At 41.4% G+C, this 14820-nt stretch overlaps 2 protein-coding genes across 2 annotated transcripts in view; both read left to right on the top strand.

The window, feature by feature from the left end:
- The window catches only part of PEX7 (peroxisomal biogenesis factor 7), a 49896-nt gene extending 39955 nt beyond the window's left edge, over window positions 1-9941 (top strand). The window contains exon 10 of the mRNA XM_010575031.1: window positions 7371-9941. Within this exon, the coding sequence (XP_010573333.1) occupies window positions 7371-7457 (87 nt within the window). The 3' untranslated portion in view covers window positions 7458-9941. The remainder of the gene's footprint in view (window positions 1-7370) is intronic.
- A 1126-nt stretch (window positions 9942-11067) lies between these two features.
- SLC35D3 (solute carrier family 35, member D3) overlaps window positions 11068-14820 on the top strand; it is a 6002-nt gene continuing 2249 nt past the window's right edge. The window contains exons 1-2 of the mRNA XM_010575030.1: window positions 11068-11106; window positions 11736-11822. Of these exons, the coding sequence (XP_010573332.1) occupies window positions 11068-11106; window positions 11736-11822 (126 nt within the window). The remainder of the gene's footprint in view (window positions 11107-11735; window positions 11823-14820) is intronic.

Genomic DNA, 14820 nt, shown 5'->3' with positions numbered 1-14820 from the left:
AGCAGGAGAATGGACAGGATACTGGGTGCTGAAGCTGGCTTAACCAGTATAGCCAAATATAGATGCCGAAGATGTCTTTATTGAGGCTGTTGTGCTATGTATTTTGCTGTTCATTTAAATTAATTGTACGCCCTCAACAGGCCCAGAAATGACTGTTTCATGTAATAGTGGAGTTACATCTTGTGGAAATGTACAGAAAAGCAGAGACTTTTTCTTTTGATCACTTGCTCTTATCTTTTACACTTAATTGCCAAGGAACTGATAGCTTCCACCCAGCTGTTGTGGCTATCACACTGCTATAATTATATCACTATCTGTACTTCTTTTTAATCTCTCCTTACGGTCTTTCTCCAGGATGCTACTAAAGTTATGTAGTTAGTGATCCTTTGAGATAAAAAGATCCTACAGCATCTGTTCTTTTACTTCATTTCAGAGTGGATTTTTGCATGGAAAGATCAGATTTAACCAGCTGCAAATGTTAAATCAATTTGAACTTCTTTACAGAGTTGGAGGGGCAAAAGGGAGGTGACTTTTCTTACTGGTGCTTATTATGTGTCTTTCCCAAACTGTTAAACTTTCACTGCATAAGTCAAAGCTAGCCATTCATGAATAATGGTCACCCTTTGCTATTATCAGCAGAAGTCTTACCCTAAGGTGTTTGGAAAGGTGGTTGTCAGGCATTGCAATTCTGTAAAAGCTGCAATGTCAGCATACTGAGAGTACAATGTACTTTAATTTTGATTCTGAAGTACTGGGAAAAAGTGGGAGGCAGCAGTTTCTTAATAAATGTGTTGCTTGTGCATTGTATTTGATTAGGTGGCTTACAAATATTTTCTACTTCTGTAAGCCTTGTCTTTTAGTCAGTGTAGTGGATTTTGTTTCTTTTCTGCATGGTCAATAAATCTGTTTGAGAAGTCCCAGTGAATTGCACGAGTGAAACTCAATGGAAGACAACAGGATTTTGCAGCTGTTACCAAAAACATTGTTTGGCTTATGATTATCTGTGATGATATCCCAAAAGGAAGGAACTTACCTTAATTCTGAGCTGAAGGATGAGTTTGAAGATTGGATAGGGTCATTAGAAAACACAGTTTCACTGCATGTAAATTGACTGCATTTGGGGTCACCAAAGCTAGTATCAGCACAGAAAGGCCTTTTGCAGTTCCAATATATCTTCTACAGAACTTATGATTGACTTTACCAATTAAAAACAGTTCTTGAAAGACTAGGGAGGTGTCTTTCCCCTGATCTGTAGCGTACAGAGGAATTGCTACAAATTCTGTGGAGATGCCAAGGATTTCTCTCTAACCTGCAACCTGCATCTCAATTTCCTTTACGTCTTACTGATGAAATGCACACTCAGAAGGCTTAGAAATGTGTAGCATGACTACCAAGTCATCTTCCTGTTGCTCGTGTCAGAGCAACAAAACAGATGTTGAGACAGTTCCCTGTTTTTTAGATCAGTTCTTTGTGACATATCTTTGCAATCTGAAAAATAATGCCCCTCAAGTCTTTTATCTCTTCTCTCCTCAATGAAGAAATAGCTTCTTAACCAGTATTTGGAACATCTGTTTCTGATAGTCATAGTTTAAACCTAGATCTTTATAAGAACTTCTGGTCCAGGGTTTGTTTTATTTTGTCTTTACTGGAAATAATAATTAAATCAATGTGTGGTTTTTTTCAAAAGTAAATTAAAAAAATGATTGGTGTTTTTGCACATTGAAAATAAAAAGTTTTAATTTACAAACTCCCATCACTTTTACTCTCGTGTGAAGGTAGGCATCGTGTGCAGTTCACCCTGGCAACTGTTGACCAAGCAAAAGGCCACAGTAGTGGTTTGGATTTTCTAGTACAAAATAGGTCCTGAATGCATTTAAACTCATGCATGATCCATTATGCACTTAACCAACCAGTTTTAATGATCACCTGTGAAAGTAATTTTGATGAGTAGCAAACCTAATAGCTTGCTTTATCTCCATCTAATCTCCATCCCACGTGCTTACAGAGGATGCTTAGGACTCTTCAAAAATACATAATAATGATATAAATAGATTAAATTCTGTATGAAAAGACACAGAAGGTAAGATACTAAAAGAGGACGGGAAACACAACACTAATGGAAGCAAAGAACTGAATACTTTTTCCACTGTCTCTTCTACAGAAAAAAGACAGGTCCTATTAGTTTTATTTGAAAATGGGATGGGATGGAGAAAAGCTGAGAAGAGAAATGGGTCACTCAGACACATTTGCGTATTATCCTATGATTTATTATGAGCACTCTGGAAGCTGAGTGGCACCAAGATAATTCCAGAAATACTAATCTAGAGAGGGCTGTCCTTTCTTCTTATTAAACCCTTTCATAAAGGGGATACTGAACTGTGATGGGTTAACCCTGGCTCACCAAAGCCGTTCTATCACTCCCCCATCCTCAGCTGGACAGGGGAGAGAAAAAATATAACAAAAAGCTTGTGGGTTGAGATAAGGACAGGAGAGATCATTCACTAATTACCGTCATGGGCAAAACAGACTCAGCTTGGGGAAAATTAACTCAATTTATTACAAATCAACCAGAGTAAGGTAATGAGAAATAAAACCAAATCTCAGAACACCTTCCCTCCACCCCTCCCTTCTTCCCGGGCACAACTTCACTCCTGGATTTCTCCACCAAGCCCCCCCCAGCGGCATAAGGGGGACGGGGATGGGGTTTACGGTCATCACATGTTATTTTCTGCCGCTTCATCCTCCTCAGGGTGAGGGCTCATCACACTCTTCCCCTGCTCCAGCGTGGGGTCCCACCCACAGGAGACAGTCCTCCATGAACTTCTCCGACGTGGGCCATTCCCACGGGCTGCACTTCTTCACGAACTGCTCCAGCATGGGTCCTTTCCACAGTGTGCAGTCCTTCAGGAGCACACTGCTCCAGCGTGGGTCCCCCACAGGGTCGCAAGTCCTGCCAGAAAACCTGCTCCGTGGGCTCCTCTCTCCACAGATCCGCAGGTCCTGCCAGGAGCCTGCTCCAGCGCGGGGTTCCCACGGGGTCACAGCCTCCTTCGGGAACCCACCTGCTCCGGCGTGGGGTCCTCCATGGGCTGCAGGTGGAGATCTGCTCCACCGTGGACCTCCCTGGACTGCAGGGGGACAGCCTGCCTCACCAGGGTCTTCACCATGGGCTGCAGGGGAATCTCTGCTCTGGCGCCTGGAGCACCTCCTCCCCCTCCTTCTGCACTGACCTTGGTGTCCGCAGGGTTGTTTCTCTTACATGTTCTCACTCCTTGCTCCAGCGGCTGTTTCTCACTGTCCCAACTTTTTTTCCTTCTTAAAAATGTTATCACAGAGGCGTTACCACTATTGCTGATTGGCTCGGCCTTGGCGAGCGGCGAGTCCGTCTTAGAGCCGGCTGGTATGGGCTCTCTCGAACACAGGGGAAGCTTCCAGCAGCTTCTTACAGGAGCCACCCCTGTAACCCCCCCGCTACCAAAACCTTGCCATACAAACCAATACATGAACTCAAAGTTTTTAGTTTGTTCTTTTGGATGTATTTAATCTTGGTTAGGACTTGGGCATTTATTGCGCCTTCAAATATTGAAAAAAAGTTATCTACTAATTCTGGAGATTTCTCTTGTTTTCTTGCTTCTGAACAGTAAAGAGGCAGAATGTCATGCAGGTAATTGCACTAGACTGAATGGATTGCCCTCAGGTGCTGGAAAAGGTCTAAGTCTATTGCAAAGCAAGATGATTGTGATGAATAGGAAACAGAGGGCCTGTCAGAGGAGTAAATCAGTTAGTGAATCAATGGAATTGGCTTTGATAAATGAATGGATGTCAATATTAAATCAATTGGTGGGAAACACTGTTATACTCTGGGACAAGGATAAACACTTCAATAAAATACAGGATAGCTGTTTCATTTGAGTTAAACTATGATTTTCTAGTGAAGCAATCAGCTTCCTGTGATGACTGCAGTTTTTCATTTGCTTGCTTGCTTTTTGGCTTTACTTGAAGGGAAATAGAGTGATCCCCATTTTATGTGCTTCAAATAGACTTGCTTAAATATCTACTGGCAAATAACTTGGCATGATGTTTATTCTGCAGTAATAACAGTACAGTACCCCTAGCATATATACTAGTACTACAACTTTGCTACTGAAATAAAAGTAGTAAATGTCATTTTGTTAGACTGCCTTTGTCCCATATAGCTTTAGTTATAATTAAAATTACCAGGTTTAGAATGCTTTTTCTATTTATGCTATTTCTTGATGTAATTTACCAGTCAGTGTAAGGTAGAATGTTCTTGTTTTACAATTAAGCTCTAGTTATTCTCGTTTTCCCCGCAATTTCTTATAGTTAAAAGTTGCTACAGTAGAATTTTGTGCTATAGTTACAAGAGCAATTTAGTATTCATAAATGATAATGAAAATTCCATGGCATACAGGTGTCCAAAATATTCAATAGTATAAGGATATTATAATTTATACAGTTCTTTGCAACTGAAATAAACTGTCTTCTACTCTGTTTCCATGTCAGCTTAAACAGAAAAAGATGTAAATCATGCACACTCTAAATACTGAAAACGGTGAGATTTGTTTCAATCCGAGAGTAAAACTTGTCCACAAGACAGTGGACATTCTCACAGAAAGCCTTGCTGTTCCTAATGGCGAGGACTTTTATCAGGTATGCAAATAATGTGTGAGTCCGCTTTCAATTTTCCTTTGTCCTTCATCCAACCACAGGAGGATTTTCTCTGCCTATTAGAAACATCATCTTATTGATCAAAATATAAACTCTAGGAACTTGCAGCTTTTTTTATGCTGTATTTATTTACTGTGGTGTTCTGGATCATTCCAATGGAATTCCTGCTGCTATTTTAATATTTAAATTAAGTAGTATTTAGTTTATTTAAATAAAAAAAAAATAGCTAAAGTGCTTTAAAGTATGTAGTAAAAATGTTCATATGTCACATGAGAACTCACAGTTCTAAATACTTTTAAAGCACTTTCATTTAATATCCTGTGTTCCCCTCTTCTGGGGAAAGGCATACAATGGTCGTAGGACCATTGTATAAGATGGGTCATAAGGAAAAAGGCAAAATAAAAGAAGACATTTTGTAAACTGATGGCAGTAGCTGCATGAACAGGCACTTTTCTCTATCCCAGGGCTCATTTTAGTCATTTGTTTTTGAGGCAGTGCTAATCTATGAGATACTGCAAAGGGGCCTGTAGCAGCTGTCCATCAGTTAATGCTGGCTGCTGCACTGTTAGCTTACAGTTGTCCCCTTTCTCTTACAGTCTTGGCTGTATTTTGGAGAAAGTGTTATAGAGAAATGGAAATGCTCTTGCATTTTGTAATGTTGTTCCATGCTGTAGTGTCCCAGTTTCCCATACATACCTGTTTGCTGTTCTTCACATGTGTATTTTCATCAAGGTTTCTGATATCAGTATTCCATTATAGACTTCCTGCTGCACAGGAGAACTTGATACACTGTTATCTGCTGTGCTTTATTTTTCTTCTGTTTGCTGGTTATGTTTTCATCTTTCATGGGCTATCATTAAGTCAATGAGTTGGGCAAATTACTGCAAGTGATCCTTTTCAAACTCCCTTTTAATATCCCCTGTTTATTTTTAGTGTTGGTAGATTAAATGGTTCTGTAACTATATTTGTTCAGAGGCTACTTCATGGATACTAATTACATTGATAACAGGTGGGAATTCCCATGGGATTTTTTCCAGATGTTATCTTTCTTTCTTTATGAAAGTAGAAGGTGTTGCCTGTAGAAATACAGATACTGATCCAGAGCTGTGGAGAATATTAAAAAACCTGTGGTTTATGTGACTGCCAGTTTCTACATAGCATTTAGTGGAGGACTCAGATTTTCTTTTTGGTGTGATTTGGGGGACTGCAATGCAGCAGAACATTATATCACACAAAGCTCTATTATGTTGGATGAATAGACCGACACATTGTCAAGAGATTTTTTTTTGATCCATTTAGATGTATATGGAAAGCACTTCAAATAACTAAGTAGAACCAGCTAAGGAAGCAATAAAAATGAATAATAGTGCAGTATAGTAAACACAAAATGGGCTAATTATAGTCTGAAATCAAATATTGAAGTTGGATTTCCAAATTTTTAGTGTGCAGCTGTTCATTCTGGCTCTAGAAGAGAACAGGAATTGCAGTCTGCAGCAGAAGGAAGCTTGCTGTGCAGAGGATCCAATACTGTATCCTTTGTGATCCCAACTGGAAAGGACATTGTAAAAATAATGCAAGATGGATTCAGCTAGATTTACTGGCATATATTTGTGGTGCTCATCAGCTTTTTCTCTTTAGCCCTCCTCTTTCTTCTTCCCTTTGCCTTAGTTTTTGTCTCCCACAGTATTTTGTGAATATGTATTATAGGTCATCTACTTGAGTAATTGTCAGTGTGGTTAACCCTTTCACTTTGTTACACTCTAAAGTGCATTATCAAATCATTTTCAGACCTAAAGCATTCTGTAGTCGTCTTCTGTGGAATCTTGTTATTTATTAAAATTTTTTAATGCTATAGAATTAGGTTAACCTTCTGGTTTCGTGATTTTAGGTTCATGCCTGCATCTAGAATAGAGCTTGAGACTTGCAATTCGGAAAAGTTTCAGTTATATTGGAATCAGTCACTGTGTTTATAAGATGCCATTGGCACATGTGGCATCACTTCTCATCAGACTAATGGGGTCTAGATAGTGCTTGGAGCAACATCACCACCCCCAATTCTCAATGCTCAGCAAACAGACATCTCTCTTCTCAACAAAAGACAATACAGTGATCTCGTAGCTTATCAATGTGAGACTGAAGTTCTGGCTTAATTCTTCAAGAAACTTCCTGTGTCATTTTGGTCAACTCCTTTGTTTTTCCGTTCCTCAGGTCTCCATTAGAAAAATGTCTATAACAATTTTCCATATCTGCAAGTATAAGAAAGTTGTTCACTTTTGATCATGAAGTGTTTAGATATCATGGTAAAAGGGTCCTGAGACCCTGTAAAGAGAAGAAACACCACAAGGACTCCACTTTTGTGTGTCCTTCCTTAATTTCTTTCTCAGTTACGTTCTTTAGCCTATTTAGAACAATCAGTTGAAACCCAAAGATTTCCCTGCTTTCCTCATGGCGACCATGAAAAATATGAGATTGTTAATTTTCATGCATCTTAGTAAAGTTAAGACAACATTTTAAAAAACAAAACAAAACTAACCGCATTATTAGATAATTTTGAAGAATTGTAAATCAGAGTACCAACCAGCATTAACTCCACGATACGCATTATTTTCTTCTAAGTTCCATCTGGTTTTTGTAAAAATAACTTATGAAGGTTCTAAATAGATTTTTGTTTTGCTTTGTAGGTGGTGGACTGTGCTTGGGACGAACTAGTCAAGATCTATACTCCGTCATGTCTAGCAGTTCCTGTTAGAGAAAAAGTGAAGATCTGACACACCAGGAACCTCGCTCTTCCTCTACAACCAGACTTGTGCTGAAGTGTCAGCTGTGTCACTAATCTTAGTGTCTCTTTAAGTAAAACTGCTTGAACGGAGCGTTGTGTGCTTAAGCATGTGGAGATTTTAGGGCTTGGTTTACAGTACAGGTAGTACTTGAGCCAGCAAAACGTTCAACAGCTACTGAGTGGCCGTAGCAGGTACGAGCTGGTATCTTTAGAGTAGAATCACCAACACAATATTATGACCTGTCTGGCTAATGACAAGAGCAGAGGCCTGAGTCTTCTTGATCCTTACAAAGAGTAAAAGTAACTGGCAGTGTATTTTGAGACATTGTCACTGTAGAAAAGACAAGACAAAAGCGGCTTTTCACTGTAATGTCAACTGAGGTTTGTACCACTTGACTGCATTTATATTTATATGTTTTGCTGTGACTCGCATTGCATTATTTTCTTGTGCAATATGACGAATACTCCTGGTAGACAGTAAATGTCATAGTTTATAGCCAGCTGATTCATTTGACCTTTTTGATAGCCGCTTCACAAAGATGGTAAAGATTATTTTCATACATTTTTTCTGTTAGATCTCCTTGAGTAAAACAGTTGATGAAGTCATGCAGAAAGATACTCTGATGTTAGAGAAAACGCTTAGGAAAAAATGAAATATATACAACACTAACTGTATCACAGTCCTCAAGATTTGGAGATAGGACAACCATCTCTTCTACTAGACTTGTCTTCTATTTTCACTTAAAGTTTTTCCAAGAGATAGAAGAAGAATGTGGCCATATATTCAGTGTTTCTGGACCTCTGACAGCCTGGCCAAAGTGAGAACTGATGTCCAGACCAGTTGAACCTGCATACATGCAGATTAACTGCATGACATAAGCATAGCAGATCCAGTGTGGCCAAGCTATTATACTGAAAAAAATATGCGCAACATTTTATAGGTATGTTGAGTACTTCACATGCCCGCTTTCACTCCTCAGCCCACATGCTGGTATTTTCATCTGAGTTTTTCTGGGGCAAGTAGAGATGTTCAGTTTTTGTGCTTCTCTAGTCTCCTTTAAATACTCTTTCAGGATCCAACTGTGATACTCCTGCAGTTCTCATTGGTATGTGTTAGGCTTCTCCCCTGGTTTCCTGCTCCCTTTTTTTTTTTTTTTTTTTTTTAACCTTAAAGCTGTCTCCCTTCTGCTGTTACCCCATATCAACAATCTGTATCATAAAAAGACTCTTTGCAAGTCGGGGTCTTTGCAGATCTTTGGTCGGGTTTTCATAGTCTCCTGCTAATGAATGCTGTACACTTCGGGGTTGCACCACTCATATATCAAGCAATAGCAGACACTGCCAGATCTGTTGGATGCTTTGAAGAAATGAAAGAAAGAATTCAGCAGACCTAAGAGCTGCAAGTTGCAAGGAAAGAATCTCCCTATCTTGGAGAAAGAGCCAGGGAACTAGCAGGTAGCCACAGAGAGATAAGCATATATTGATTTGGTGTTAGGGCAAGACAGAAAGAAAACGTCTTCTCCAACATGAGAGTTTGGATCCTGATAGGATCTTATCTTTTTCTCAGTCAGTGCGAACTGACCCAGAATGCCATCTTCTCAAGCTGAATTAATAACAAAAAGTAGATTTTCTTTTTTTGTGATAGTGTGTTGCACCAAATTCCAAATGTTTACTGCACTTCAATTCTGTGTGCTGGGGAATGATGCAACGATAAAGTTGTGCTGCATACAGTTTTCAGTAGTACCATGGGCCATGAAATCTAATTTTAGGCATTAAAATTGATTATTTCAACTTTAATAGTTTCTCTACTCTTCTGCTTTATCGCTGTTTTCTGCTTAGACTACAAGTTACTTGTCTGAGTGAGTGGAACATTTTGGTGGTGGGTATGTATTTTATATGTGTATTTCTGGGGGGATGAAGAGGGGAGGATATTCCAGAATGCTGCCATAGCCTAACAGTTGGAAGGGGAAATTTAGAAAATGTAGCACGGGGGGGAAGGAATTCTGAACATGCACACTCAACACGTGCATTAAACCTTTTAACTGCCTTCTCTCCCTTCATGTCCTGGTTAGCTTCAGTGCTGAGGGTTGCTGCATCCGGATTTAATTCTCTTGAAAAATGAGTGCATCCGGAAGATGCACATAGTAAATAAAAACTGTGGCCTTTAATCTTCCTGCATGATCTTTGAATGGAGAGAACGTGCTGTAACATTTCTGCACTGTAACAGAAAAAACAGTCTGGCAATAGTTGTTGCTGATTCTTAAGTCTCAGGGAATGTTTGCTGTAATTGTTTTAAAGAAATACTTTTTATTTTATGACCATAAAACTAGCTTCTGATCTTTTTTTTGTTTACTGAAACAGACCTTTAATGACAATAATCTTAAAGATGTAATGTGTTCTACTTTTAAACTTGTTCCTGTGGAAGATTTTGTTTTATAGGAGGCCATAGGTTTCTCCTTGATTCAAGAAACATATTGATTAATCATATTCTAAAGGAGTGGATTTGCTGTTCTATAATGCTATTAAATTAATTGCACACAGTATCTTTGGCTACACTCTTGTATTTGCTTCCCCAATTAAGAAACATTGATCAAAAAGTAAATGCAGTGAAAGATACTGGGAGTATCTTTTAAGTAGAATATCATAATCATGGTTTATGTCTTGTATGAATACTGAGTGACAGTCACATTTTTCCTCCGTACTTTTAGAGACCACATTTTGCCTAGCTGTATGTCCCATCAGCTCTGCATTTTGATAAAGGAAAGCTATTTTAAATGATTCTTTGTGTCTGCTTGTGCAGACTGCATGTCAGTGATTAAGTGATCTCTTTCTTCTAGCCAAGTACAGTGCTGGCCTCAAATTTTGCTGCATAGGCATGAGTGTGTTAAGCCTTTCAGTAGTACTGCTCAGTTTTGAATGTGCTCAGGGCCATGTGATGGGGAATGGATACAACTCTGCACAACACTTCCCCTATATGCTTCATGGTTGCATGAGACCCTAATTAAAGCAAATTGTGCGTTAAACATTTTATATAGATCTTTACCATTTTCATCCAAGAAACCATTTTAAAAAAATTATGTCCTTAGGAATTGGACACCAATTTGTTCCATGGTTTTTTGGTTGGTTTTTTTTTCTTTCACCCACGTCATTGTACCTAGGTGAAATGCAGAACTGAGAATAATTTCCATCAAAGTATTAGAGTTAAGTCATCAAAATTATCTCATTACTGTAAGGAACCACAGAGCTATTCATTACAGCTATTCATTATCTGTGCCCTACTGCTAGGACAAAAATCTGTAAGAGTCAACTTAGGAACTGAACACCTAGTGCTGTCTCTGGACACAAGAACAGCTAGTGTGAGGGAAGTACCTTCACTGCAGTGTTACCTCAAATGATGTCTCTCTGTTGCTTTATCCAATTCCTACCCAGTGAAGTGCAGGAGAACTCATGTTTTCTCAGTGTGGAGTGGTGGTGAGGCAGTGGGAGACTAGTACTGGGCCTAGCCTGAAGACATGTTGAGAAAAGGGGTTGGCAAGGGATAGCACCTTCCGCCCCCCTCTCCCTTGCTGTGTATAGACAAGACTAAAATTAGGAGCGCCATGAGAGATGTTGCAAGAGAAGCTGGCCTTGCAACACAGGTGAGTTCCAAGAGATAGGATATGGTACCTGGGACGCAGATGCTCGAGTTCCCAAATTCAGTGTTAGTGCAGCCTCACCTTGAGTACAGTGTGCATTCCTGGGCCCCACAATTTAAGAAGGATGTGAAGGTGCTTGAATGTGTCCAGAGGAGGGCAACCACCAAAGCTGGTGAGAGGGCTGGAAGGAATGTCCTATGAGGAGTGGCTGAGGTCTCTGGGTTTGTCTAGTTTGGAGAAGAGGAGGCTGAGGGGTGACCTCGTTGCTCCCTACAGCTTCCTGAGGAGGGGAAGGGTAGAGGGAGGTGTTGATCTCTTCTCCGTGGGATCCAGTGATAGGACATGTGGGAATGGCTCAAAGCTGTGCCAGGGGAGGTTTAGACTGGACATCAGGAAGCATTTCTTTACCGAGGGTGGTCAAACGCTGGAACAGGCTTCCTAGAGAGGTGGTCGATGCCCCAGGCCTGTCAGTGTTTAAGAGGCGTTTGGACAATGCCTTTAATTAACATGCTTTAACTTTTAGTCAGCCCTGAAGTGTCCCAGCAATTGGACTAGATGATCATTGTAGGTCCTTTCCAACTGAACTATTCTATAATTTTTATCCTTCTGATACACTTGTTTTTCTGTTTCAGTCAGGGAAGCATTTAGCCCCCAATGCAGACTTGCAGCCTGATCCTCTGCAGTGTCAGAGACTCACTTCTCTAGTGATTATTTCACTGGTGAGGGGACAAAATTGTTTCTTCCAGAGGTTACACTTAGGTGTAGTCCCAATTACTACAGTTATTTCCAGAAAGCACGATTAAATTTTTTTCTATCTGCACTTACTTGGCAGAAGGTGGGGTTTTTTTTCTCCCATGTGCAAATACTGTTGCAGTGATCCACACATTCCTTTAAATTGTGCTGTGTGGGGGCTTGGGATAAGTCCAAATGGAGGCTGGTGTAAATGCATTGGCACCAGTTCTTTAGTGGGTTTTGAAGCCAGACCTGGTCTCTAGTAAGTGTAAATGCGAGTTTCAACCTTTATATGCCTTAATATTTCATGTCACTTAACTGCGAGTTTACATTTTATGCTGCAGTGCAGCTGCTGAAGTGGGTGAAGGCCCCTGAGATGGAGCACCCCGTGACACCAGGGAGGTGACCACAACTGACATGTCATTTTGCCTGAAGACTTCTGGGTATCAGTCTGTGCTTTCCTCCCACCCTGAGTTAGCAAAGATTAAACTTCCAAGTGTCCTGATTGCATCCATGGCTTTTGTGACTGAGGTAACCTGGGAAATTCAACCTGGTATTACTCTCACCTTTTAAAAGGAGGCATACGCAGAGTCCTGGGTTGTTTGGGTTTTTTTCAGTGTTTTAATATTTCAATCAGTGGAGTTCTTAATCAATAGAAATATAAGTACTCAAATATTATTAAAACTAAAGATTTGCATGTAAAAAGAAGATGAAAATACAACTGCCTTGGTAAGAACCAGAGAGAGAACAAAAGGGAAAACAAACTGTTGTGGAAGACAATTAGGGAACACTTAAAGTCAAAAAGGAAAAAGCCAATTTAAAATGATAGATATCAGGAGAATCCTCCCATCAATTATGTAAAGATGAAGAAGAGGTGAAGGAGGAAAAGAGAAGCTGCAGTTTTGAGTCTGGTGAGTATATAGTGGTCTTCACAAAGACAAGTCTTGTTCTTGCATTAATATCAGGCTCTGTAATGGGAATGGGGAAAGGAAGGAAGGTGAGAAAATGCCAGGCAAGAAAGAGGGAGTGAGAACAGTAGCTTGATAAAAAAATGAATAAATTGAAGATTGAAAAATAAAAGGCAGGCAAGCTGGAGACAGCCTCTGGTAAGAAAGAATATTTATCCAGGAACCTGTGAAAAAGTAGAAGGAAGCACTGCTCTGTCTGCAGTAGTCACAGGCAGAGTCTACAGCGGCCGCTACCCCCCTGCACAAGCACAGCTGATGGCATTGAAGTGCAAGGTGGGCTTGCACTCAGCTCCTGGCTTCTGGAAGCAGACTGCAGGTTAGATTTCCAAACATCACTTCTGTCTCCATCCACGTGTTTACCCCACAGGCTGAAAAAAAGAAGTTCCTTTAGTTTTTGCTTAGAGAATATTATTTCTCTTGTGGTTTACCTCTGTTGTTTAATTTCAACGGTACCCATGGTTTCCTTTCCCTCATTACCAATTTACATTTTCACTCGTACCTTAATGCGTACCTCTGTTGTTTCATTTTATAAGCATTTGCCCTGCCTCTTTTCCCTGCCTGTACCAGCTCCACTGCTAGTTGTAACCCAAGAAATTTGTCACACGTCCTTTGGAGCGACTGATCCCCATGACCACCAAGAGTCCCTTGCTGCACCCAGCAATAATCCTGGGCATACACGGCTTCTCTTGGTTCAGACCAAGAGCCCAGCGCTGTGGGTCCAGTGTGTTTTCCCTGCCACTCCTCCATACTAGCGTGGTCATTTCGTGCATACTTGCTTGCCCGGCAGCCCTAATGCCTGCCCTGCTCTTGTTGAGAGCTGCTGGCATCAGCACCCTTTCCTGTGATCCTACAGGTCTCACCCCAACACCGAGCTGTGCAAGAGTTTCCAGTGTAATGGTTGGGAAGAAGTACAACTGGCTTTGGAAGCTGGGTATGTCTGGTGAGGTCTATGAACTGAACTGAGACTGAAATGTAGTATTTTTGTGCAGAAATCTCACAGAAAATAGTTGTGCCTTTTTCATACTGCTGAAATGCATGCTGTGCTTGTGCTAAATTCCATGCGAGCCCCCCAGAACTGGCAATCCTTGTCAGGATCTGGTCCACTTTTTTTATGGTACGTCTTCCAAAAACAAGCTTCGGGTGTGAAGCGTGCTATTTTCCCCCAAGCTGGTTCTTTCTAACACTGTTCCTGTGGAGACGGGGGAAGCTGGTTTTGTTGAAAATAAAGAATAACGTTGCTAATCTCAAATCGATGGGTGAAAGGTAGTCTTAGTGCTGATGAGAGAGACCTAACGTGTATGATGTTAAAAGAAGGCTCAAGATTATGAGGCAGCTCCGAATAAAAGTATGGTTTTTAATTCCCTTATGTTGCCTGGCACTGCAGGAGCCTGGTAGAGGACTGGCTGTCCGGGAGAACTGCTTTTGCTTTTCCCTTGGAGTCGAGGTGATCTATTGCGGGCTCCTGCTAAAACTTTCATCTGGCAAGTCGAGAGAAGGGATTAGTTTAAATAAACTTTACCAGGCTTTAAAACATCGCTTTCAAAGGCTCTGTGCGGTTACCAATTTGTAGCGACTTTCCTTGAAAAGTCCCCCTGCTCGAAGCAGGTTCTCCCTGCTTTCTTAGCAGCGGCTCCCGTCTCCCCGCTGTTCCCCGCCAGGGACGGGGCTCCCTTCGGCGAGCGGGGGAGCGGTCGGAACCCCAACGCGAGGAAGCCGGGGGGCTGCAGGAGGGATGCTGCCGGTAGGCTCGATGGATGCTTTTTCCCGGGGGGGGACGCATGTTTTCGGGGAGAGAAAAGCGGTACCGCCCCGCTTGTGCACGCGTGGGGGGGGACTTGCGCTGACCTCCCCGCTGCGGGAGACGTGGGGTTTCCCGCGGGGCTCCCACGTTATTTTCGGGGCGGCCGCGGTTCTGCGGCCGCCCCGCGCTTACCGCCCTGCCTGAAAGCGCAGCGGGGCGCGCTGCCGCCGCCCGCCAGCCCTCCCGAGCCCGGACGGGCTGGGGGACACGCAGGGG

The sequence above is a fragment of the Haliaeetus leucocephalus genome, unplaced genomic scaffold, assembly GCF_000737465.1.
Source record: "Haliaeetus leucocephalus isolate CR32 unplaced genomic scaffold, Haliaeetus_leucocephalus-4.0 Scaffold450, whole genome shotgun sequence".
Lineage (NCBI taxonomy): Eukaryota > Metazoa > Chordata > Aves > Accipitriformes > Accipitridae > Haliaeetus > Haliaeetus leucocephalus.
This window is presented reverse-complemented; position numbering and strand designations above follow the sequence as displayed.